We start from the raw sequence: 24,548 nt of genomic DNA, 5'->3' as shown, positions 1-24,548 counted from the left end.
GCCTGCCGTCCCTTCCACAACCACCCAGCTCGCGGCAGCTACACTACACACCCCGATCGATCGATCGATCCAAACTCGATAAGAGAAGCTCCTCGCGCTGTACGGGTGGTGGCGTAGCTGCAGCGCCTGCAGCTGGCTCGGAGAAAATTTCCCTGGCTATTCCTCCGAAAGCTGCGCGCATGCGCGTTCGGCTCCAGAGTATTCCGCACGCATATCGGAGGAGTGAAATTAGAAAAAGGAGAATTTCTTGCCCGCGTAGCTCGGACTCGCTCCCTCCGGTCTTGGACGCGACGGTTGAAACTTTTTAGCTCTTCGCCGACTCCGAGCGAAGACTCTGTGCGGGCTATGCACCTGCTATACACCTGTTGGCCGTTGCCACCCGCCCAAACCACTTCTACACTCGTAGGTATACACGTATATATACGTACACGAGTGCAACAGGTTCTTTTCTAATGTCTCATTATTGTTATTATTATTATCCAGTAGATCGCGCTGGAATATTTTTTTGGGGGATGAGATGTTTGTGCTGTGAAACACTGGCAGCGTGGAATGATGAGTTATACACAGTGGGAGGGGAGGGGGGAGGGTGGTAGAAGAGAGTTTTGAGAAAGAAAGAAGAAGCGGAGAGACGGACGGGAGGTGGCGCAAGGAGCCCCCTGCACAGCAGGTGCACGCCGCGCACACTCTGCGCAGGTGATTCTCCTCGTTGTTCCATCCAGGACGCTCTCCGCAACCCATCGGCCTGTCTTGTCGCAACCCAGCGACATAATATCATAGATTTTCCTCCATCTAGCGTAGGACTCTTCGAAGAATCCGGTTCTCGCGCTCATTTCCAAAGAATTTCGGTAGCGCCCGAGAGCAATTATAAAAGGACCGACGATCCAACCTGGAACCAGTTTCGCTTCTCTTGTCGCCTAATGGATCGGTTTATAATCTCTCTCTCTCTCTCTCTCTCTCTCTCTCTCTCTCTGTCTTTCGATACTGTGCGGGATGAGTGGACAAAGGGTAAACTTTGCACTCTGGCAAATAAAAAATTGAACTTTTCATAAATTTCTCATTACTATATATATATATATAGTGTTGGTCGACCTATAACGAATTTCTTCTCGTTCGAGTCCAAGTAGGCAGGGCAAGGTGCTACCAAGGTGGCGGTTAGGGCAGCTGATATCTTCCAATGGCAGCAGGTGAATGTAACGAGTGTGCCAGTCGCTAAGAAGAAGAACAACAACAAGACGAAGAAGAAGCAGACGACGTTATTGTTACCAAGCAAGAGTTAAGCCTCTGAAGAAAGTGTTTATTTTTCATCCATCTCCTCTTTCGTTGTGCATATTACTCGCTATATATCATTATATATATATATATATATATATATATATATACTAAAAGTATGTAAAATTAGCAAAGAGAGGGCGAATCAATGCACGGAACCTGTTGAATGCTTTCCACTCGAGTAACTTCTCCTCGGCTACTTCCTTGCGCGAGTCGTTCCCATGAACTGCTTCCTAAACATCGAGTTCCTTAAGGAGCCGCCAGCCAGTACAGCCCCGAACAGATGGCCCATTAATTGGACGATTTGAACGTTGCACAAGTCGAGACTCGGCAACGGACACCTTGCGATGCAAACGTAAACGTCTTTATGTTTAAGACCAAGTTTCTTCTTCTTCTTCCTCTTCTTCTTCTACTATCGACGTTATTGACGCGAAAGCGGGGGATGAAATAATGCGGTCAGAAAGAGAGAAAGCTTGGCAAGGGAGAGAGAGAGAGAGAGAGAGAGAAGGTGGGAGGAGGGGGGGGGGGGGGTCGCCGGCCAGTGGCACTCTGCCAAGTAAAAGGATATACGATACGATCTCCGATGGCTCCCGTCTTTAGCGTGACTCGTAAAGGGCTCGGAGAGCCTTTGATAGCAGCCGCCTGATCGCTGGAGCCATGCGTACTACGGTATACAATGTATTATAGCGTTTGCTAGGATCAACTCGCGCGCTGGAAAAACCTCCACGGCACAATTTCTTCGAGTATTTTTCAGATTGGTCGGAGAACTGGTTGCTGGCGTCTCGACAAAGGCGCGGGCCCGGGATTACGTAGGCGCCCTTGGGGTCCCCTATACAAGATCGCAGCCTCCGTCAATAGGAAGCGTTATACCACACAGTTCAATTTGGATCTATATATATATATATATATGTGTGTAGTATACGCGTATACTATATTTATTGAGTTACATACATGGTTTATGCATCTCCGGGGAAAACTCCAACTGCAAAAATTCGTTAAAGCGAGATAGCTTCGCAGCATCCACCTGTTGTGTGTGTGTGTGTGTGTGTGTGTGTGTGTGAAGAGAAGGGGGAGGGGGAGATGTTGAGCGAGCCGCCCCCAGCAGAGCACGCAGCCTCCGTTCCCTGATGGTCGCCTTTGGTCGGCTTGTCCCACGCCGAGATACAATCTCCTCCATTAGAGTTCCTCGACTCGATGCTTTTATCGGTCCCAGCCTCGATCTTTATACTATACTATAAACTATATACTGTAAATATGTGTTTTCAATGAATATTTATGAGAGGAAAAAGTGGCAATGTGAGAAGAAACTCGAAGGACGCAAATGTTTATTGAGAAATAGTGTCGAAAATGAAATCTATCTTTTTTCTTGGAGATGAGAGAGAGAGAGAGAGAGGGGATCGCGAGGTGGGTAGGCGATCGGGACTAATCGGGGGTATTCGGGAGCGAGCGCGAGTTGCGAGTCGTTCGGCTCCCGATACTCCCAAAGGACGGAGGACTGGGTGGTGGGGGTCCGGTGCGGGTTATGTTAGGTTAGCGGGGGCCCTCTTGCCCCCACTCCTTTGCGGAGCAGGAGCACCTCCCGGGGCCCCGGGGAGTCGGCGCTGCTAGCGCTTCGGGTCGGCCCTGCCTGGCTGAGACGAGACGCAGAATACGTATAGAGAGGGAAGGAGAGGGAGAGAGATGGAGAGAGTAAAAAGGGAAAAACGTACCGAAAAGCCAGGACGGAGAGGCTCGGCCGAAGAGCCAGCCAACAGGGACTTCTCAGTTGTTCCTTCGTTGGCTCTCAGTCAGTCAGTCCTTGGAAAGCGGCGCGGCGCGGTGAGGTGGCGCGCTTCCCATTTTCACCTCTGCTACGTTCGCATCGAACACTCATCGCAGTGATATTTTTTCTCTGTGTGTGTCTCTCTTTCTCTCTCTTAAACTCAAGAGAAAAAGGACACATCCTCGAAGATCAAACATTATCCTCCAAGGTGTACAATCGATCATCGATCAGAGTAGCACGAGCTCGCGACTCGGCCAGCATCTCAATACTTACCACGTGGTGTGTGATCGATGAGGCCTCGACCGACTGATCTCTCATTGGTAGGTGTCCAACGACTTTTAATATTTATCACTGACTCTCGAGAGATCCTTCGGGTCTGACCTTCCTTTTTTCTTCCCAAAGTCCGACAGCTCCGAAGGATCTCTCTCTCCTTCCGAAACCAGTTTCCCAAAGGACGTGCAGATCAGAATGCTACATCGGAATTATTTTCATCCAAGTTTTTGCATGTTCGCTCGGATTCGCCGCTCGTTCGTTCTAAGCACGCGTTTTAGAAAAGACGACACTGTGCTGTATAGGTATATATACCATTATTATACATATATATAGGAAAGAATCTCGCACAAAGCGTTTCATCTGTGACAGGAATAGGCAATGTATGTGTGTGTGTGTGTGTGTGTGTGAGAGGGAAAAAGGAGAGAAAATATGGGGTGGTCGCACGGTGGGACCCTCGTAGGGGGTATAATGCACGAGGATGGTCCCAGGACGGGATTATCTCAGGTCAGGTAGCGAGAGAACAGGATATTCCCGATGAAGAATAATATTGCGTATTGCGAGAGTGTCGATTGGACGAGGCATGTGGGCGAGAATAAAATTCAGAGTAGAGTTCTCTTCCTCTCCCCATGCATCGAGGAGAGTCGTCCGTTGGACAACCGTTATAGCATAATAGATCTGGTCTTATCTCGCGTAGACAAAAGCACCGGGTTTGCTGGCTCGCGCGTTCCGAGTGGATCCCGTTGGCAGGACGAAACGTCCCGTGGTGGAATACGGGAGACGGAGAGGAGAGAACCGGTATCCTGTCGCAGGACCGTTGGCGCGATACTCTCTCTCTCTCTCTCTCTCTCTCTCTCTCCCTTGGCTCCCTCCATGGGAGCCTCCCCATCAATGGACACGGAGAGTAGAAAACTGACACGACGCATCGAGCAGCGAGCACGTGCATAAGTATGAGCCAGTTCCCATTGTTGTCACGGATAGAAAAGACAGGTTTCACTTATGGGCGCGTATGCTAATCGCGCAAGTGAGCAAGCCTACGAGAGGGACCAGCGCGCCGGAAACCTGCACCTTGAGATTTGCATATTTTCGGCCGATATCCTGCTTCCGAGTGTCCCACGTGAGAATCCAGTGGCGGCGGCGCGCCAACGTTCGTCAAAGGAAAAACGGTTGCAGCGCCGACGAAAACAGACTATAAACCGAACAAAGAATGTTTTCGTTGCTGCGTCGAGGTACTGGACGACCGCAAGGCCCGCAAAGGACAATGGACCACCAGGACACTCCGTGTATTTCGACATATTTCGAGGTCCTCGCCATCGTTCTTGCGACCAATTGCCAAAACAGTGAATACCTATACGTAAATAAACACGAGAGGAGGAAGAGTCTATACACGGTATAATTATGCTTATATATATATACGGTATTCTCGATAGAGAGCGAATTAAACGAAATAAATCCTGGTAGAGACTCGTGTCCGTGCACACACACAGCTCGGTCCGCAAGGAGGGGCAGAAAATGAGCCGAGAGAGAAAGAGGATAGGGGGGGGGGGGGTGAAGGAGAGAATCCTTCGTGTGTGGTCCTCCCGTAGTCTCCAAGGTGTCGCTCGCTCGCTCTCTTGCGCGTTGTGTGTGGCATGGCATGCTGCGCCGTGCACGTAGACCCCCCGAGGACGAGTTTACGGGAAAAATGGGTGAAAAATGTACGAGTGGCCGAGCTAGTTTGACGGAGCGGCACGGGCGGTGCTGGCGCCAGTACTCTATTAAAAATGGTGCTTTTAAAGAAGGAATTATGGAAATTAGACGTTATAGCGTATTACCACGGACTTAGTATTCGTTGGCTCGCTCGCTCGCTCCCTCGCGTTGGAATTACAGGTTACGCGCGGTGGCCCTCGGGGTGGAATGCGTTACGTTGATTTTCGGAATTGAACATTAAAACCCGTTCTCCCTTCTACACTGGGTGTAGTGGTTCTGTTCTACCTGACCACCGCGCGCAGCCTCATTACCGAATCTCTTTCCTATAGAGCTACTAATAGCAAACTTGTCGAATCCGCGCGCGCGCGCGCCTGCGCAGTGAGGACGCTCCGCGCGGCTCCAGAGAGCAGCGTCGGAGCCGGCGGAGTCGAAGCCGTAGTATGGGGGACCCCCGGCGCGCTCTCCCGCTGGGACCGGTAGCCATCCTCTGTCCCGTTCGTAATACGCGCATTATGCACGTATATAGCAGCTACCCACGCGATATTAATGATAAACCAGCTGATCCCTGATGATCGTCGTTGCATGCTTTGTCTAGATTTTCTCCATGCACACACACACACATACGCGCGCGTTTTGTAATAGGTACGAGCGAATGCCTCCACTCGTAAACACGCTTACAAAAACAAGGAGGTACAATGCGTCTGAAAGAATCGCAAGTTTTTTCCCAGCAGTGCTGAAAGTGGAGAAATCGAGCGCTATCAGCACTATAGCGTATATACCACTGCTACTCGTAAGCAGCATCTGGCCTGGCGTAGCGTTCCACTCTCACGGCACTCGAATCCCGATAGCGAGGGAATTTGAACCCCCGCTGCGAAGCGAAGGGAGGCAACCGCACGCAAAGTGCCACGCGATCTATATGTATATGTATGTGTGTGTCGGGTATATATATATATATATATATATACGTTTATACTCCCCGCTCGCTCCCCTGTGAAGGGAATGTACGAAAACCGGACGGACGGACGGACGGCGAGAGTCTTTTTTCTCTCCTTTGTTTTTCTTTTCTTCAGATTCATCCAGCGTGCTCCGACCACAACGGGGGATTTAATTCTCTCTTTCAGCCTCTCCCCTTTAACCGTGTTTCACGGCCTCCAATCAAGTCCACTTGGCGTTAGTAGTACGTGCACGGATAAAGGATTAATAAGGGCTTTTTTTCCAATGGAAAAATTCAGATAGTCGCATGCGGGGTACAGGGGATGCCGTTCCGCGACAAGCCACGGATTCGTATAATCTAAAAAGTCCGAACATATTTTCTGGGGTTTAGAGCTCTGGCTCCGGGCTCCGGCTCCTCTCTATACCTGTTGCGACCCGCGCACCCAGATCAAAGGGTGCCGACGCGGTGGCCGTGGGGTGTCATGCGAGATGAACGCTGAAGGGGGGGGGGGGGGAGTATAGTGCCATATTCATTAACTTTTAAGCATAGCATCGATCAATTTATACATATAGAAGAACGCTGACTCGAGTCTATACGCGGATCGCTCAAATATTCGACGAATCTCTACAGAGTTAAGATCTTGAGACAATGGCGCTCATCGCGATTCTTCCTCGGTTCAGGGGACAGACACTTTTTAACGTATATCTACCGTCTGGCATCTGTCGTGTCGCCCGTTCCGTTACAGAAAACAATCTGTGATTTTCGACCTTGGAGAGAACACGAGAAAAAAACATAGCCTATATTTACAATTGTGTAAGAGGAATATAAAAAGAGCATTGAAGAGAGAGAGGAAGAGTGGGTCGTTAATCAAATATATATAATACGCGACTGACCCCCCGCTGCTGACACGAGATTACCTTATCCGTTATCGAAGAGTCATGACAATAAGCCTCTCTTTTCGCTTGCACGAATTCACCGAGTGATTCGTCTCGAGATCCCGTGAGAGAAACAGGTGTCTGCTCCACTATCTTATTTATCGTCGATTTTATAGATTGTCTTTAACGAGTTTGCACGATTTTTTTCGTATTATTCAAGTTTATTGGCTGTAAAAAAATTGCCACTTGAGTTGTTTCCCAAATTCACGCTTCCCAGAGAAAGAGAGAGAGAGAGTAATCGGTGGCAAGAGCTGACTGGTCAGAGCGAGCGAGGCAATGGAAGAATTTCTCACGGGTCATTAATGGGCTTTCTCACTCGAAGCGACGGCCCTCGAGAGAGCATCCAAGGGTTTCCCGGTTTTTGTTCCCGCGGTCGCGCGCGACTCCAAGAGGGTCTGACGCTATGGGACGGGACGGACGTGCTATGCCATTCGACGCCTAGGAAAACCTTAACGAGCCATATCCAGCTTCTTCTCTTTCTCTTCTCCCTATGTTATAACATCTGTTGAGCGTCTATGTTTTAGGGTTCTTTATTAGCAATTTACAATTAGATATATCGATTACGCTCGTTACTCCTGACACACGGTAGAACAAAAATTGAATCTCGTTAAACACGTGCGAATCTGTGTGTTTTTCTATATATATACACTGATAACACACGATATTCAACGGACGTTCTCGATATGTACACTGGACCCATGGATATCCTCGAAGCTTTCTAGGGATGTCCTGTGGACATTTATCCTAATTGCGAGACATACTATACTTTGTGGAGAGGGAATTATTGATAGCTACGTGAAATTAGGGGTTCAGTAATGAACAAGGAAAAATGAAGTATATTTGATAATAATTTTGATCAAGAAGAGGATTACTATTATAGCGATGAACTCTTTATTGACTCAGTCTGGCACCGTTGAGAGGTATACACGCGGTGGGCAACGATTATTGAAACGAAAGCGACGTAACGATAATACTATACACAGAGTCACGCATATGTATATAGGAAAGAGATACGAGGGACTTTGTTCCCTGCTGGGATTGGTTGACGAGACTCCTGGATTCGGTAGTGAGTCGCGATCGTCGATTCCTTGTGGGGGGTATAGCCGAGGATAGACCATATCAGCCATCTCTTGGCTCCCGATATTTTTTTCACTCGGGTCATCGAGATTTCATGGTTTTTCTACGCGTCAGCGACACGCACAAATAAATATCAACTGTCGATGGCTCGGCTCGGCTCATGGCTCATCTTGTCTCTTCGTCTCCCTCGACGACCTTTGAGCAGATGCATCGCTGCTGCACTGACCTTGAAAGTCAATTTCTTCCTCCTCGTGCTCCGCTTCTTCCTTGAAAATTCTCCTCTCTCGAGTCTACTGCCACAACCACCAGTGCAAAATATGTCTAACGAGAGTCTATCTCTCTACTATCACACGGGCTTATCGTGTATTGGTGACGAAAATCTGTGACGTTTGAGGGGAATAATTCGCAGCAACGAAGCTTCGGTCAATCTATTGGTAATGGATGGTCACATCTGGCTAAATATATACATATATATCTGTATAAAGTAGTACAAGTGGTTATCACTGGACTCTCTCTCTCTCTCTCTCTCTTTCTTCCACTTGTAATGGAGGGGCATTCGAGGAGATAGCATGCTTGTAGTATATAAGCCACACCACGTTCGGGAAGCTCGCTAGTAAAACACTCTCTCAGTTGGCTGGCGATCGTCTCGTGCTTATTCTCCATCTTCTTCTTCTTCTCTTGTCTTGGGTCTTATCTCTTGAGTGATAACGCGCAGTGTTCCCTGCAGCTGTTTGCAAAAATGTGCGTCAGCCACTGATAGCCGCTGAAAGTATAATAGACAATCAGTTGGAGAGTGATCGACAGTGCTGCGCCTTATTATATTTCGTCTCCGTTGTATTATATATATATATACATATATATATATATATATATATATATATAATCAATATGCTCGTGAAGGCAATAGGGTAACAGCTAGGCTCCCTCTTACAGCGACTGCAATAAGAAAAAAAGTGTAAGATTAAAGCACAGTTAAGAAAAGAGGCATCGAGGGCCACGAGTATTTCGTACGTATCATCTTTGGTACAGGACCAGCCTAGTTATGTTCTCCATCGAGTACAGCAAGCAGTTTTTGAGTTACCGTATACTCAAGTCCAACCGGTTCAAATACATCTGACGATACGGACTCGGAATAAACAAGAGTGTTAAAAGTGTACGTGCGCGCGCGCGCAGGATTGTGTTTGCAGTGCCTCTCCGATTTGTGGATTTACGGTGCTCAGAAATTATCCGGCTGAAAAATTTGTCAAGACCTGGAAAGTCTTGCTTATGTGTAACAAAATTCCAGATTACAACTCATTTCAATCTATTAAATTATCAAGTCGGTGTATAATCGAGCCACGAGTAACGAATCAGCGAGCGATATATTAATATAATCATAAGTATTTCCGATTGAGCGAGATTTGCGTGTCCAACGAGAAGAATATAGGAAGGGCCCAAGAAAATGATCGTTTACGTTCCTGGCAGAATGCCAACCCACGTTGGTCCCTACGGCGTTGCTCGTTATCCGAGCACACTGTTACGAGGAGTCCAGAGTTTTTATAGTCCAGTTTCCGTCTATTCGAGCGGCTTCAGCTACTACGGGAGTTTGCAGCCTGCACCAGCATCGGTACAACTGCCAGCACCAGAAACCCTACCGCCACCACCACCACCGCCACCAGTACCACTTTGGTCCCAAAGGATGCCGGCAGAGGAAGAGTCGCCGAGCATCGGTGTCTCCGGAGGACCTCTGGCTAATCCACCCAGCCCGGCTCACAGCGACTCCGATGCCTCGAGCTCCAGCCTCGAACTCGGATCCATCAGACGAGGCGAGAATGCTCAGTTGAGATGCAGGTTGGTATAGGACTCCCCCCCCCCTTCATTCCACCCTTCCCCTACCCTCGACAACCTGCAGTACACAATACTTTCAAAAGACCATATAATAGCGTTACAATGAAACTAATTCACTCGCATTTGCAGGTGGCAGAATTGCGGGAGATGGTTTGCCTCTTTGGAACAATTGGCAGGTCACGTGGCTCGACTCCATGCTGCCCCAGGACCACGTGGTCTATTCTACTGCGGCTGGGAAGGATGCGCGAGAGGTGAACGTGGCTTCAATGCAAGGTTTGTCGGACGATAACAGTATATACAAGTGTATGCGTCATTAGCCATTATCAGAATAGGAATGATAAGATTTCATCGGCAGGTACAAGATGCTGGTTCACGTGAGAACACACACGAATGAGAAGCCTCACCACTGTTTCCAGTGCGACAAGAGTTTCAGCAGAGCGGAAAACCTAAAGATTCACGCGCGTTCTCATACGGGGGAACGACCTTACGTATGCCCCGTAGAAGGATGTAACAAGGCCTATTCAAACTCGTCGGATCGTTTCAAGCATACGAGGACTCACGCGGTGGACAAACCTTACTGTTGCAAAGTTCCTGATTGCCCCAAAAGGTACACGGACCCTTCGTCCCTGCGAAAACATGTCAAGACCTATAGACACTACGCCAACAATAACAACGACAAGCTGCTACAGGAGAAAAGCTGCTACGACGATGGTAGCGCCGCCACTCGGGCAAAAGGAAGATTACAACAGCAACAGCAGCAAGATAGTACCTCGCCGGAGAAGCAAAGTGGCAGCAGTAGCAGCAGCGCCCTATCGCATTCGGAATCGGATAAGAAGGATTCGAGTATCGAGAGTATCTCTTCCTCTAGTCCGAAAGGAAGTAACAGTTTTGAGGAGCAGAGGAGCTTCGTCGAGTGGAACAACATGTATAACCTCCAGGAACAACGTAGTCAGCAGGAATCGCTTGCCATAAACAAAATCAATGCATATCCGAGAATTTATGATGAGAATTATATGCTTCCCGGCAGGATACAGGTGAATCCCATGTACGCGTCCTCCTTGCCCGATAATATCACAGTGAAGGAGAGAAGACCCTCCCCCTTACCATCACCTCAGACTAGTCCAAGTCACAGTATGGATACAGCTCCACGTATCGGCATGCAGTCAACACCCATCAAATCTGAATACCATCTTCCTACTGAATGTCCTAATAAAACTACCGTCGATTACAGAAATATCGAGTCTATCGTCAGTGGCATGCCTTCGAAGAAGGAAGCAATCAAGTGCGACCCGGTGAGAAATTCTGTGATAAAACGAGCCGAGGATCTCAAAATGGAGGTAGTCGAGCAGATCGAACAGAAAACGATCGACGAGGACAGCATCGAAAAGACTTCGACGGAGTGCTGCTGTCGTCACAAGTGTTGCGCTCACAGCACTGACAATCTTTTCGAGAAGACTAAAATCTTGTCGGATCTCATACTCAAGACACAGAATCCTCTCTTCCGACATCTTCTCAATTCGGTAGATCTGCAGTACAACTTGCAGAACATGTGGACCAATGCCACCACAGATAATAGCAACACCTGCGCCCAAGATCTCAGAGTTAAGAACGAAAATGTCACTGAGATGGAGCAGGATCTGCCTTTAGATCTTACAATCAGCAAATAATTCACGTGCAGAATTCTCTCAGGTTATTATTTGTTCAATCGACAAACTGGATCCAACTACCAGTCGTGCTTTCATCAAGCTCTATCTGGGACCAGTACTTTTCCGTGCAAATCATCGTTTATATTCGATTAAACTCTGCGATACGCGTATTTGTATTTGCGGCCCACTAGCGAGAAAAATCAAAATATTTACATACGCGTACAGATTATGTCTTCGTTTTAAAATAACACCGAAGCTACTTAAAACATATGTACAGTATTTATTAAGTAGCTTCGGTGTCTGATTGTAGAGTATGCCACTTCAAAATGCTATGAAGAATTTGTACATTTACCACGGATTATGAAATAAAACTGGTAGAATAGATTATTAAAATTCAACGTGAATTTCGATAGTCGTTTAAACAAAATACAAGTTTAATAATTCCGATCAGACTGCAAAACCAAATATACTGTTTATTATGATATTGCGTATGCGAAAAACTTAAAGCAAGTGCAGTTTGAAATCTTAATATACTTGCTCAAGTCTTAACAATAGATCTGTCAGACAGTGCCTTAAACAATTACCTCGATAGTTTATATCGCGCGTTTTCTTTTTTTTTTATATCTTCACCAATGTATAATGTTTGACGAAATGTATTATTTGTCGCTCTTATTGGATTATTTATAGAGGGATTTTGAGCACACCAAACATTGTTTCAGGCGTGTAGAAGTGCTCTAAAAAAGGATAAGAATCAACATCATAATTGCATCCATCTTGTTACACAGAGCATATATGTAATATTTGTATATATATAAATATATGTTAAATAAGTGACAAAAATCCAATAAAACTGGAAACGCGGCAAGGCCTCTTGAGATGGCAAGGATTTGAAACTTCTTGAAACTATTCAATAAAAAAATACTTTATTTATGCAAAATCAGCTTATTTTATATTATTGTAACAAAACTTAATTCCTTAGCAGAGGTAATTGACATTCCATCTTTTATAATTTTCAAACATTCGTGGTCGTTATGTATCGTAGAAATCAGCTGTGCCATACTTTGTTGCTCCATACTCAAATACTGTAAAAAATAAATGAATAACGAACGATATTATATCAATCACTCCAGCTACAATGTTACAAGCATATAAATCACTAATAACGATGCACATACCGTTTTTATATCATCTTGAGCCAATGGGTCCATTACGTATCTTTCTTGATTCTGCGCATCCGTTTGCCTCCTCATTCGCAATTGAGATAGCATTTCGCTTATCCTTCCCTTAAACTGTGTCGGGGCGCTTATCTGAGAGTGCATGGCTTCGAATCTGCGCGTTAGAACTTCCTCTTCCGGTTGCATAGATAGCCCAACCTTGCGCGAAATTTCTTGACGAACCAATACCTGCGAGGATAAACCCAATTGTGTAAAAATAATCTTGTTATTCAACTATTATCCGGTAATAGTAAAGATTTTTAAAATACTTGTAGAACGCGATGTTGAAGCTCCAGTAAAGTCCTTCTGTGCTCTTTTAATCTGGCTTGCGTGGCTGTATGCTGTCTTTGCAAACCCTGAATTCTCTCTGCAGCCAAATCCAAAAATGCCCTATGCCTAGCAGTTTCCTCTTCTTGGCACTTTAGCCTGTGCTTCACTTGCTGGAAACCAATCATTGGCACTGGAATATACAATTCTGGATTTGGATTGTCCAATTGCGCCTGCTTCCACAGTCTCGGATCAATGGAGCAAGGAGGATTATCCAAATACTCCTTGAGCTGTTTCGGGTCTAGTTTTACTTGAGGAAAAATATTTTCAACGCCCGGTAACTGCTGTTTAGCTTGCGACAAGAAAGCTACCAACTCATTGGCGGGAATCTTTCTAGACGAGCCGGTAATTCCTTTCTCGGAAACCAAAATAATTACTTGACTCTTATTATCTCCCATAGATTTCACGTTATCCACGGTGACGGTCAAGTTTGGTTTATTGCCCAAAACACCGCTAAGGTGATTAACTAACTGCTGCTTTTCATTCTTAAGCTCCTGCTCCTTTTTATTGTAACACAGTACTACTAACCCATCGTTGTTATCCGCATCAGGCATTCGGCTGTAACCTATAGCTTTGAATCGGCACAAAGGATTCTCTTGGTTCAATTCGATGGGTGGTGCATTTGCAGAATAATAAGCTTTTCCAGTGCCCCATAAAGCCTGGATGAGGTTCCAACGAGCAATAGTATTGTCGCGTTCATCATTAAACAATTGACAGTTAAATACTGCATTATAAAGTGCCTCTGAAATAGTATTTGATTGTTGCTGCTGCTGTTGCTTTGTATCAGTGGTTAAACCGGCTCCGAAAGTACCGAATCCAGTCCCTGAAATTTTACAGGTCAAAATTAATTTTAATGATATATAGTTGGTATATGATGTATGTCTATAATATAGTGAATATGCTTTTGATGGAATCAGTACTTTATCGTACCTGTGCCAAAAGCTCCAAAACCTGTAGTGGAAGTAGCAGGCTTTGCACCGAAACTTCCAAATCCCGTGCTAGTTCCAAACGCTGGTTGACTGGTGTTTGCTGTGCCAAACCCACCGAATAATGTAGGCGCTGATGTGGTAGCAGCGTTAGTTCCAAATCCACCAAAGCCACCAAAATTTAACGATGAAGTTGTAGCAGGTGTCCCTAAAGTACCAAAATTTCCTGTAGTCGATGTGGCTGTTGTATTGCCGAATGCTGGGGTAGTCCCAAAGCCAGTTGCCGATGTGGAGCCAAATCCCGATGCTGCGGGTGTTCCGAATGCAGGAGTAGCTGCGGTACCAAATCCAGTTACCTGGGCCGATGGTGTTTTAAAGAGACTGGGCGTTGAAGTTGCAGGAGTGCTGAATCCAAAAGCTGGTGTACTAAAACCTGTAACAATAAAAACATTAAGAAAAAATGCTTTCAAATTCATTAATTGAATCGAATCACGAAAAGTATTTTGTTTTCTAGTAACACATGAAGGAAGTCACAAATGTCAAAGTCGTATGGTCACGCCAAAACTTTATTACTTTATCACGCTCGCGGTACTCTCGGATAATTTAATTATCGTGAAATGAGAAAGGTTTATTTGCAGATAAAGAAATATTTGGATGATTTTCTTTAAAAACAGAAGAAAAAAAATACCTTGTTTTTAAATCATTTTGTACATCTTGGAAAAAACAACAGCTGCTAAAACTCTATACTTCTGCAATTAGCAGATCCTATTTTCATTGTGTGTTAACTCGTAATTATATCACACATTAGGATAAAAAATGGTCTATTTAAGTGTATTTAACGAATGGCAGGTATAATATAAAAAAGATCTATTGTAACCTGAATAGTGTGATAGCTTTAAATCGAGAACTATTCTATAGCATAAGAATTATGAATATTATCCAGACAATATAATGCATGGAATTAGGGAAGCTAATCCTAATCATTTAAATAATGTACCTTTTGATGATGCGACTGAAATATTGCATGAATTTGGTACTACAGATATGGTAATTGGGGTAAAGATCATAAATTTAATAAGATATACTAGAAACTATAACTTGTGAAGTAATATGTAAATTGGACATAGGATGCTACTGCTGAAACAATGTTAACAACTATGGGGACAACTCCAAACGAAGTATTTTACATGGAGGATACTACAGCTCACATCCAAATTGCAAATCAAGTGGCTTCGAATGTAACTAATTATTTTGGAAATCAGACCTCTACTGAACTAACAAAGAAATATGCAACAGGATTAGGGATTCATTCCACTGTATTTGTACCATTAATAGCTGTGTTTATCACTTTGTTGCTAATCTGTTGTATCACAGCTTGTGTAATTGCTCGATTAAGGAGAAAATACGCATATCAACATACCGATTTAAAATGTGATAAAGATTGTGGAGGTATGAGCCAACCTTTACTAAATTAGATACAGTATTATTTGAAATTACAGTAGCTTTTTAATGATAATAAAATATTTTAAATTATGATGAAATATACATTTTTCTACTAAAAATGTTGCTAATATATTTTTCTCGGCAAACAATGTTAACTTTAGGTATAATTTATTTAAAAGTGAACAATAGTCTCTAATAATTGCTAAAAAAAAAAAATTGATATATTGAAAGATAACCTAAAAGACCATGTTCATAAAGTTTGTCCTTTATCTAACTCAGCAGCAGACGTAAAAAAAGTCTCTTTGGGTGAACGCTCTCTATATTGCGAAATTAATTCTTAATTTTGTACAAATTAATGATACACGTTGTCTGTAATATTTGTCATAGCCTACAAAGAAAGGCTTACCGCCAGGTTTAACAGGCAGCGTTGCAAAGTCCGCCATTTTTAATTATACTTCATGTGAGATTGGTGACCGCCATACCCAAACTGAAATTTGCTAACTTCGCTCCTTTCCTTTTCCTTCAGTCTAGTGTCTAGTGTGTCTACTCGGTGTCTCGGCAGTCTCGGCACTCGCCCTACTCCCAGTTATATTTTTTTCCTGCGGGAAGGCGCGCCGGAAGACGCTGCGGAGACATGTAGAATCTAATTCATATCCGGTAGAGCATGCGCTATGATGTGCGTTCGGGGTGTGCTTTTGGCACTACTGCGTATAAAAAAATACCTGAAATGTATGCACGGTGACGGTATATATACACCCTATACACCGTATACACGCGCCCGACACGCCGTTGGGTGCGTTCCGAGTCACGCATATGCGCGCAGTAAGCACTTAAATCCTATAATAAATGTAACATAAACTGTACATTCTATGCGCTTCATGCGTGATTTGGAATGCACCCAATTATACTTGGGCTGCGTTCGTTTATGACTACTTTATGTACTGCCAGTACTAAAAACCTATATTTTACGTGACATACATTGTAGAGTTTTAGTACTCGCAGTTAATAAATGAACGCAGTCTTGATAGCATCTCCCCGAACGTGGTTGTGTTTAAATTTGAAAAGGGTTATTTGACTGCCAAATGATAGTTTTAGGTTAACTGGTTAAGGCATTGTTATAATTTATTTCACAATCGTTTCTAACAAAATGGAGCAGCACCAAGAATTAAAAAATTTTATTTCTGCATTTGCAGAATTTACTAAACGTCACAATGAAAAAACGTCCTCTGATCTACAAAGGGCTTTAACGGTGATTTGAAGTTTATGTTTACTTTTATTTTCTGTATATTTAGCATTTACGATTTTATTTTCAAGGCGATAAGCGGACTGCCAGACTTACATATTTTTGATCCTGAAAAGTTTATTGCACTGGAATTCTATATTAGTTTAAATGAATTAATGAACTCTTTAGACTCAAACAGTGCATTAATGTGGAGTGCTCTTAACGCACTCCAGAGTGTCTGTAGAAATGTTGCAGCAAAACAGGCTTTAATTCATACTTATAAGTTTACTCCTACTTTAACCAGATTGCTAGAAGTAAATATATCATTATTCTCTCTTTCTTTCTCTGACCTATTATTATTTCTAATTTGTTTATTAGGAAAACTTAACAACAGAGAAAAGAAAAAAGGTTTTGAGGCTACTCCAGGATTTAACCTATGGCATACGCATTTCATGGGAAGAGACATACTTACCTAATTTGATTCAAACATTAACTCAGTGGGTGATGCAAAATAAAGATGAAGATATTATTATATTTTCCTTGGGTATACTAGTAAATGTGTGTTATAAAAATCTTATAGCTGTTTATTCTCTTATGCGTACAATAAACACAAAGCTCTTTATAAGACACTTAATAAGAATTCAGTGCTGCAATATAAATATCAGAGTTCAGTGCAGCAAACTTTTAATAATTTTGGAGCAGCCTAACAAAAGTATCCCTGAAAAATATATACTTGACTTTGTTTCTGTAACTTTTGAAACTTTTCTGGCAGCTCTGAAAAACAAAGATGTTTTGTTATTGAGGCACATCATTGATTTTTTTAATGATGTAGGGCAGAATGAATATTCTCGATCTATTCTCATAACTTATCCAAAGTAATTAGCTTTCCTTAATTTTTAATCCTCTGATTTTTCCAAAACTGCTGGTTTTATTAATTTAAATTATTATGCTTTATCAAAATATTTTAGTTATGGTAAGAGTGTATCAAAAATATTAATCCAATTTGAGGATGATTGTGATCCAGGATACATAGCTCTTGTTTTTGAATTCCTGATAATTTTGGTAAAATTAAGATTGCCCAGCCTGATAAATCTTTATTCCAGCTGCATAAAATTTGCAATGATCAAAGTATCGATAGAACAAGTAAGTATGATGTAAAAGAGTCCTTATCTTTCTATAATTTACATTACTAACAAAGAGTTTATTTCAGGCCTGCTCCAAAGCCCTAGCATTGATAAGAACTATAATAATAGACTCTACACAACCCGAAATTTCTTCAGAAATTTTAGCTGATTTGGATCCTTCTGTTTTTATGCCAATTATAATTAAGGACATGAAAGATGTTGAAAAAAGAAGTAAACCAAATGTTGACCCAGAAAAATTTTCAGAGCTGATGCAACTACTTCAAGAAATGGTGAAGTCTAACTCAATAAGAATAAAGATTATAGAAATTTTTAGTGAGCACCTTATGAAAGAAATATTTAGACCACTTTTAAGCTTTGAAACATCTAAAGAATGCTGGCCTAGTAATTTAATTTGTGTAAGTAGTTCTTTATTAGCTTTTACATATCTTGCATGACCTAATTATCATTCCTATTTGTTAAGGACACATCAACAAGTTTTTATATTCACGCCTTAGCCCTAACAGCAAATTTAGCAGCAAAAAATTCTAGCTGGCTGACTTTGTATACAGAATTGCTAGATAAAAAACAAGTACAAATGGTAATAGCATTAGGTTTATTTACTGGAGATGTGGAAACTAAGCAAAAGGTCCTCCAATTAAACTTATCTACTGGATATTCCTATGAGTGGTAAAATTTGTTACAATATTTAAATATCTACAGATAAATGAAGTGGAAATTTATTTTAGGGTCATAGCGGCCAAAGTTGCTGTGTAAACTACACGGTAATGCTCGATGAATGTACTCGCCGTCGAGCTACTACCGTGTCTTTTGATAAAGAATAATAAAAGAATAATTAAAACTAAAATTCATCCTTTTTTTCAGTAATATTGCAGTAGCTCAGTGCATGCGAGAATTAGAGGCGATCTTACTTTTGCAGAGTTGCAAGCAAATCGTAACCGAAGTTGAAAGAAAATCTAACAATTGTTCAGGCTATGAAAGAACATCATTATATCCTTTTGCACAAGAGAAGAGCTTGGATATTCTTATAGAAAAGCTAGATAATTCGTTACAATCTGATGAAATTGGAAATATTAGTACTTCTGATATTATGGAGATATACGAATTTAAGGTTTACTTGTTGTTTTTCATTATTAAACACTCTTAGCTTTTGTAATAAATGATCATTTGTTTTTAAGCTAGCGGCTATGAAGCACACGGAGAGAGCAATGCGATCTAGTTTGGAGGCAGCAAGCAGCCATGAAACAAGCTTAAAGCATCGACTTGCACAGATGGTAGCAGAGTCGAGCTGGCTACGTAAAGCACGTTTCGATATGCAGCAACGTTTGGAGTGTACGCAACAATCTTTGAAAAACATGCAGTCTGAAAAAGACGCCTTGAAAAATCAGTTGCAAGAAACAAGATCTGAAAGTAATAAAAACAATGAGATACGCCTAAAGGTAAATATCCGTGATATCAAATTCCAAAGAGGTATTGAAATTCATAAATTTTTATTGCAGGAAATTGAAGAACTAAAAATAATACTTGTAGATAAAACAACTAAATTGGAAGCATGCACCAAAGAGAATGAAACTCTGTTCACGAAGCTAGAAGATTTTGAAGCTTTGAAAGTTACTTATTTAAATACTGAAACGCAATTAGCAGAATCCACTAGCAGAGTTCAGGAAATGACAAAGCTTTTAGAAAAACTCCAAGAGGCCTTTACCAAAAAGGAGCAGGTTAACTTTATCATCTGTTTAAGCAAAAGAATTGCTGTTTATCTTATAAAATTAATATATTTTTCCATTTTCAGATAATGGAGGAGAAAATGAAAGAGCTGCTAGACTGTAAACAGGAAATTGAAAAGTTGACAAAAACGGTGAAGACATATGAAGATACATTAGCATCCAAAGATGCCGAAATAATAAAAATGAATGAAGAAGTTAGCGACTTAAGCAGAATGAGAGATATGATTTTCCAGATCACTGCAAAAAAGAAAGACGAGCTTTCTTAATGAAAAAAATCGTATTTATAATATGTAATTACTGTAAATAATAAAAGAAAATATACTAATTAAGACCTACATACGAAAATTATACAAAGCATTAACTATGATTGTTCTTTATTTACCACATGCAGTAAATTAGCTTCTGGTAATTTACATTAAACCTCCTGAAGGTTAAATTCTTATATGCTAGTACAAAGTTACTCTAATAATACTTTTGTACTTTAATATACAAGAGTCTATGATACAATTGTAATAAATCATAGTCATGTCCATGTTTTGAACCACTGTGCGTAAAAACAGTATAATACGTACATATTGCTTTAAGCGCTTCTTCACATATTTTACTCTATACTTATATAACTTATTCTTTTCTTTGCAACAACTATACACATTAGAAAGAATTTATATTAACTATAGCCCAATAGATTTATAAAATACGAGTTTTCCTATTGTATTGAATATAGATCTATCATATTTATTCGGTTTTATAATATATTATTCTATTTTTCTATAATATATTAATATTTCGTAAATATATATAAAGTTTATCAGTAACACGTAAAAACTTTAAGAGACTGTAGAGGAGCTGATTTTTAGAAACTTTTTTTAATGAACCATGGGCCACGGCTACTAATAATTTTTAATCAAAATTTTTAAATTCTGTGTTTACAGCGTAATGGGCTTTAAATAACATCACACATGTACAGAAAATTTAATTGTTACTTGATTTGGGAGATACAGACGCTTGTACGTGTATGGTGGTAATTATGGGTGTGGGAGAATTAACCCTGTATGGTTTCGGTAAAAATTGAAAAGGGAAGTAGGGATGAGATAGAAAAGATTACGCTTCCATTGGCTTCCAAATGGAATCGCAGATGGATTAACGCAAAAATAATGGGAGGCACAGGGTTCTGGAATTGAGCAATTTCGATACAGAGACCTGATGCAGCTGGCGCACTTGAGTACTGTGCGGGCGACATCTCATGAGCGAGAACGCTCTGCGAGACGACTATCTGGCGGCGTTGTGCTGAAGTTGAGAGTGAGGAAAGGAAACGGAGAACGCGCCAGAGCGAGAAGGTTCGAGAGTCGGACCGTTCACACCGACACATCTCGGATCTCCAACAATGAGTCTTTCGCATGGAAAATTGTAGGATTTTTAAATTTCTTATTTAAAGCTTTTGATAGCCTAGCGATCCATCATTCAATAAAAAACGTTGCTCAAAGTTACCATTTCTACAACTCTTTAAAGTTCTAAGATGTGTCATTAATATACCCTATATAATATATTAAATATTTCCAGTGCGAAACACTCTTTCAACAAGCTAGAATACTGATACTGATATCAACTGGGATAACACTTTTCGCTAGCGTTATCAACGATGAGCTTAAAATATATATATATATATATATATATAAATTAATCTAAGTAATAATTGATTATATCTCCTATAAATTATATTGTATATTTCCCGTTCGTGGGCTTCTACTCCAGGGTTGTTCGTCAGCAGAAGCAAAAATCAAATAAAAGCAATTGGAGATTATATTAATCCCTGCAGCAAGTAAAAATACTGTATGCCAACGAGCCAATGTCTCCTGTAAGAATAAAATTGTCAAGAATTGAGCATATCTGCTTGACAAAATAGGTTTAATTTCATGGTGAAATTGGATTAATGACTCACATGCCCATTAACAATCAAGCCAGTAATGTAAGGAGCAAGGAATCCACAGGCATTTGAAGTAGCATTTGCAATTCCATAAAGAGTACCAGCATATTTTGGAGCAAGTGCAATATGATTCATTTGATTTCCAGCATACTGTGCACCTTGAAGTGAACCCAGAACAATCAGCATCATCATTACGGTCATTCTGTCACAGCCAGCCCAGCTAACACCAATGAAGCTTAGACTTGGACCAACTGCAGCTATGGTGTTCCATAATTTAAATGAATTTAAGGTGGATATCACTCCACGTGATAGAAGAGCATCAGCAAAACTAGAAATTGCTAGACCAACTATCCAAGCACTGAGATAAGGTAATGCTGATAATATTGCATTCTGTTCCATATCAAAATGTAAAATTTTGTCCATGTAAGTTGGTAATTCTGTCAATAAAGTGTAGAAAGCCCAAGCTTGACCACATTGGGTTATTGTTATAGCCCACATTGGTAAGGATTTGAATATGGGTCCCCAAGGTACTCCATTGTCTTCACCCTATTAATCAGAAACAGATTTAGTAAGTTATACAAATTCCCAAAAGTCTACCTCTTTTGTTATTTCAAAGAACTAACATCTTTTTCTTCTATGTTAGCCTCTATATATGCCCTTTCCTGAGGGTCAATGGTCCTATGTTCAGCTGGAGTGTCATAGATGAAAAATATCCAGAAAACATACCAAATTATCCCTAAGCTACCAAATAAATAAAATGCCAGGGGCCAGCCACCCCAGAATTCCAATGAACACAAATACCCACTTACTGGAAGTGATATCACTGTTCCAAAGTTAGATCCTGTTAAGACAATTAAAATATGTTTTTTGCTGACAATTTATAAGAAATATGAAAAAATTATATTTTAAGTTTAACTACCAGCATAAACTATTGCTGCAAATTTACTTCTTTCCAAAGGGGGTACCCAAAGGGCCAGCATACTGTGCATAGCAGGAAAAGTTACACCCTGAAAATATAGAGAAAAATTTCAGTGAAATTTTTTCAACATTATTAACATGTTCCTTTAAGCTTTTAATCACCTCTGTAAATCCTTCAGCAGCTCGAACTATTAAAAATGGAATCAATCCTTGATAAGCAGCAAATGGGCTAATTACTGTCAGTATAGCTGTTAAAAAAACTCCAAGCCCATAAACTAGTTTTCCTCCAACTTTCTCTGCCAGCCTTCCACCTGGCACATTTGTCATCACATATCCAACAAAAAAAGCACCCAAAATTATCCCTTGTGTTTTTTCATCCCAATCAAATTCTCCAGGACTCTAGAATTTATAATAATAACAAATATAAATATATATAATTTGTACACAGTTTATTCGATTTGATGTACTCTTGCTTTTTTAGAATTCTATTTTTTATAATATATTTTATAAAAGCACATCACAATCAAAAGTAATAAATTTTATACTGGAAGATAAAATTTCTTTAAACTATGGTTGCAGATACAACAAACAAGAACAAAGGCATATAAGTAATTATCACATACGGTATGACAAATTTTTATGAATAACATATGAGATTATATAATCAGTTTTACTTAACAACTCAGCTAATGTGGCACATGGAGCATATCAATAAATGTTCTTTATCAAAATAATTAATTTACTGGCATAAAGTTAAACATAATCATCAGACTTCTTATTGCCTTTATATCATTAATTTTTATTTGGTAAAAATATAATACTCACAGGTGGGAATGTAGTATTGATAAATGTAGTATTGTCAGGAATATATTTACAAACATTATTTGTAGTATCATTATCATATCTGGGAACTGCTGTTTGATTGACCATAGATACAATAGCCACTGACAAATTTACTCTCATAGCATAAACCAGAGCAAATCCTAGGAAGCCCAGAAACCCTAAAGTATACCTGGCTTTTATGCATGATCTTGTATCACTAGGTAAATCCTCTTCATCTGCTGAAGAAAAAATTAAGCACGATCAATAAAATAATTTATAAATTGCAAGTACTTTAATTAAAATTCTTCATTTGTAAAAATTTTATAATTCTAAATTGTACATACTAGTCATTAATAGCAATATTTCCTAGAATAAAAATGCTTTTGCAGTAGACAAATTGTAAGAAATAAAATTTCTATGATTTTTATTAAAATACGGCAGATTATAAGCTGTGTTACCTACTTTGGTCATTAAACACTGCTAAGGAACTGTCAACAATTAGAACTAAAACACTTGAAACCTAAAGAAAACTGTGATTCCAACCTTATTGTTGCGAAACAAAGATGATAAAGTTTCTAATAAAAGAAAAGGAAACTGATTAACAATGAAAAAATTTATTAAGTTTGGAGCATTTCTAACAAGAGTTATCAGACACAATGAAAATGATTAATTGCATTTGTATAACAAACGGAATCCTAATTCTTTATTGAGAAATTTCTTAATGTCTGACCTTTTTTCAAAGAGTCGTTGATGCACAAAGGCTGATCATCTTTGGAAACGCTGGGGTCCAAAACTTCGATAGCCATTTTTCTACTGAATAAGGTTACCAGTAAATTTCTCGTCTTCGTTAGCCAGATCTACAGATTTCCAGATGACTCACGGTCACTTCCGGCATTGAGACGTTTTGTAACTGCGTTTCACACGTTTCTGCTCACTATCCATTCAGTTCCAGTTACCAGACTGACCTGTCATTTGTTCATGACTTCTGTATACAAAGTAGTAAATACTAAGCCAGTCGAAAGCTTATGTGAAAGTGAGACATACACCATCACACTTTGACACTTTCACAATGACACTAACCACATACACTACTTTGTTCGCGCTGTAGTAGTAGGGTAGTAGCGCCTGTAGCGATGAGCTGTCTGTAGCCCTGTAGCCAATGTATGTATATAGCCATATCTATAATCTACAGCAGTACTGAGTACATGCATGCATACCCAGTCTACGCAGTCCCAGGCGTCCCACTCCCAGCAGTCTATCGATATGATGACAGAAGAGGCAGGATCGAATACAATTGAAGTTATCTGCAAATGGTCTAGAATTGGCTATCAGTGCCATCTGCCTGACATACTACTAAGTCGAAGCAAGGCAAATTCAGTAAATTTTGTTTATTTAAAATTATGTTCGCTTAATTTAAATGTAGCATGTAGCAACAGCAAAGCATTTCTCCATTATCATAAAAATGTAGAAAAAT

General features: G+C 40.8%; 4 protein-coding genes across 11 annotated transcripts; 2 read left to right on the top strand and 2 right to left on the bottom strand.

Moving 5' to 3' along the window:
• The first annotated feature begins 3,054 nt into the window (after positions 1-3,054).
• Positions 3,055-12,346, top strand: LOC136775648 (uncharacterized). Of its 3 annotated transcripts, none has more exons than XM_066730624.1 (4): positions 3,055-3,351; positions 9,401-9,766; positions 9,893-10,036; positions 10,119-12,346. In XM_066730624.1, exons 2-4 carry the CDS (start codon positions 9,402-9,404, stop codon positions 11,428-11,430), a joined length of 1,821 nt encoding a protein of 606 aa, XP_066586721.1. In that variant the 5' UTR covers positions 3,055-3,351; position 9,401; the 3' UTR covers positions 11,431-12,346. The 3 variants fall into 3 exon arrangements, with proteins under 3 accessions (XP_066586721.1, XP_066586722.1, XP_066586720.1); XM_066730625.1 differs by lacking the exon at positions 3,055-3,351 and adding an exon at positions 5,040-5,067; XM_066730623.1 differs by lacking the exon at positions 3,055-3,351 and having other exon boundaries at positions 8,502-9,766.
• Positions 12,314-15,881, bottom strand: Nup54 (nuclear pore complex protein Nup54). The gene is made up of 5 exons (XM_066730626.1): positions 15,726-15,881; positions 13,881-14,309; positions 12,893-13,773; positions 12,585-12,812; positions 12,314-12,491 (listed from the first exon to the last, which is right to left on the bottom strand). Exons 1-5 carry the CDS (start codon positions 15,760-15,762, stop codon positions 12,357-12,359), a joined length of 1,710 nt encoding a protein of 569 aa, XP_066586723.1. The 5' UTR covers positions 15,763-15,881; the 3' UTR covers positions 12,314-12,356.
• Positions 15,882-16,361: 480 nt separating this feature from the next.
• LOC136775574 (protein CIP2A homolog L) lies at positions 16,362-19,693 on the top strand. The gene is made up of 10 exons (XM_066730475.1): positions 16,362-16,568; positions 16,634-16,855; positions 16,920-17,416; positions 17,510-17,684; positions 17,752-18,081; positions 18,147-18,352; positions 18,548-18,794; positions 18,862-19,122; positions 19,183-19,401; positions 19,476-19,693. The coding sequence occupies exons 1-10, from the start codon at positions 16,467-16,469 to the stop codon at positions 19,674-19,676; spliced, it is 2,460 nt and encodes an 819-aa protein (XP_066586572.1). The 5' UTR covers positions 16,362-16,466; the 3' UTR covers positions 19,677-19,693.
• A 74-nt stretch (positions 19,694-19,767) lies between these two features.
• MFS10 (major facilitator superfamily transporter 10) lies at positions 19,768-24,296 on the bottom strand. Of its 6 annotated transcripts, XM_066730481.1 has the most exons (10): positions 23,955-24,295; positions 23,805-23,887; positions 23,537-23,649; positions 23,419-23,440; positions 23,078-23,313; positions 22,415-22,651; positions 22,254-22,341; positions 21,958-22,175; positions 21,350-21,880; positions 19,768-21,263 (listed from the first exon to the last, which is right to left on the bottom strand). In XM_066730481.1, the coding sequence occupies exons 3-10, from the start codon at positions 23,543-23,545 to the stop codon at positions 21,117-21,119; spliced, it is 1,488 nt and encodes a 495-aa protein (XP_066586578.1). In that variant the 5' UTR covers positions 23,546-23,649; positions 23,805-23,887; positions 23,955-24,295; the 3' UTR covers positions 19,768-21,116. The 6 variants fall into 6 exon arrangements, with proteins under 6 accessions (XP_066586578.1, XP_066586577.1, XP_066586579.1 ...); XM_066730480.1 differs by having other exon boundaries at positions 23,805-24,295; XM_066730482.1 differs by having other exon boundaries at positions 23,078-23,310; positions 23,805-24,295.
• Between the last annotated feature and the right edge of the window lie 252 nt (positions 24,297-24,548).

The sequence above is a fragment of the Prorops nasuta genome, unplaced genomic scaffold (genome assembly GCF_024137725.1).
Source record: "Prorops nasuta isolate Cenicafe-Biocafe unplaced genomic scaffold, Cenicafe_Pnas_1.2 PNAS00008, whole genome shotgun sequence".
NCBI classification, from domain to species: Eukaryota; Metazoa; Arthropoda; class Insecta; order Hymenoptera; family Bethylidae; genus Prorops; species Prorops nasuta.
This window is presented reverse-complemented; position numbering and strand designations above follow the sequence as displayed.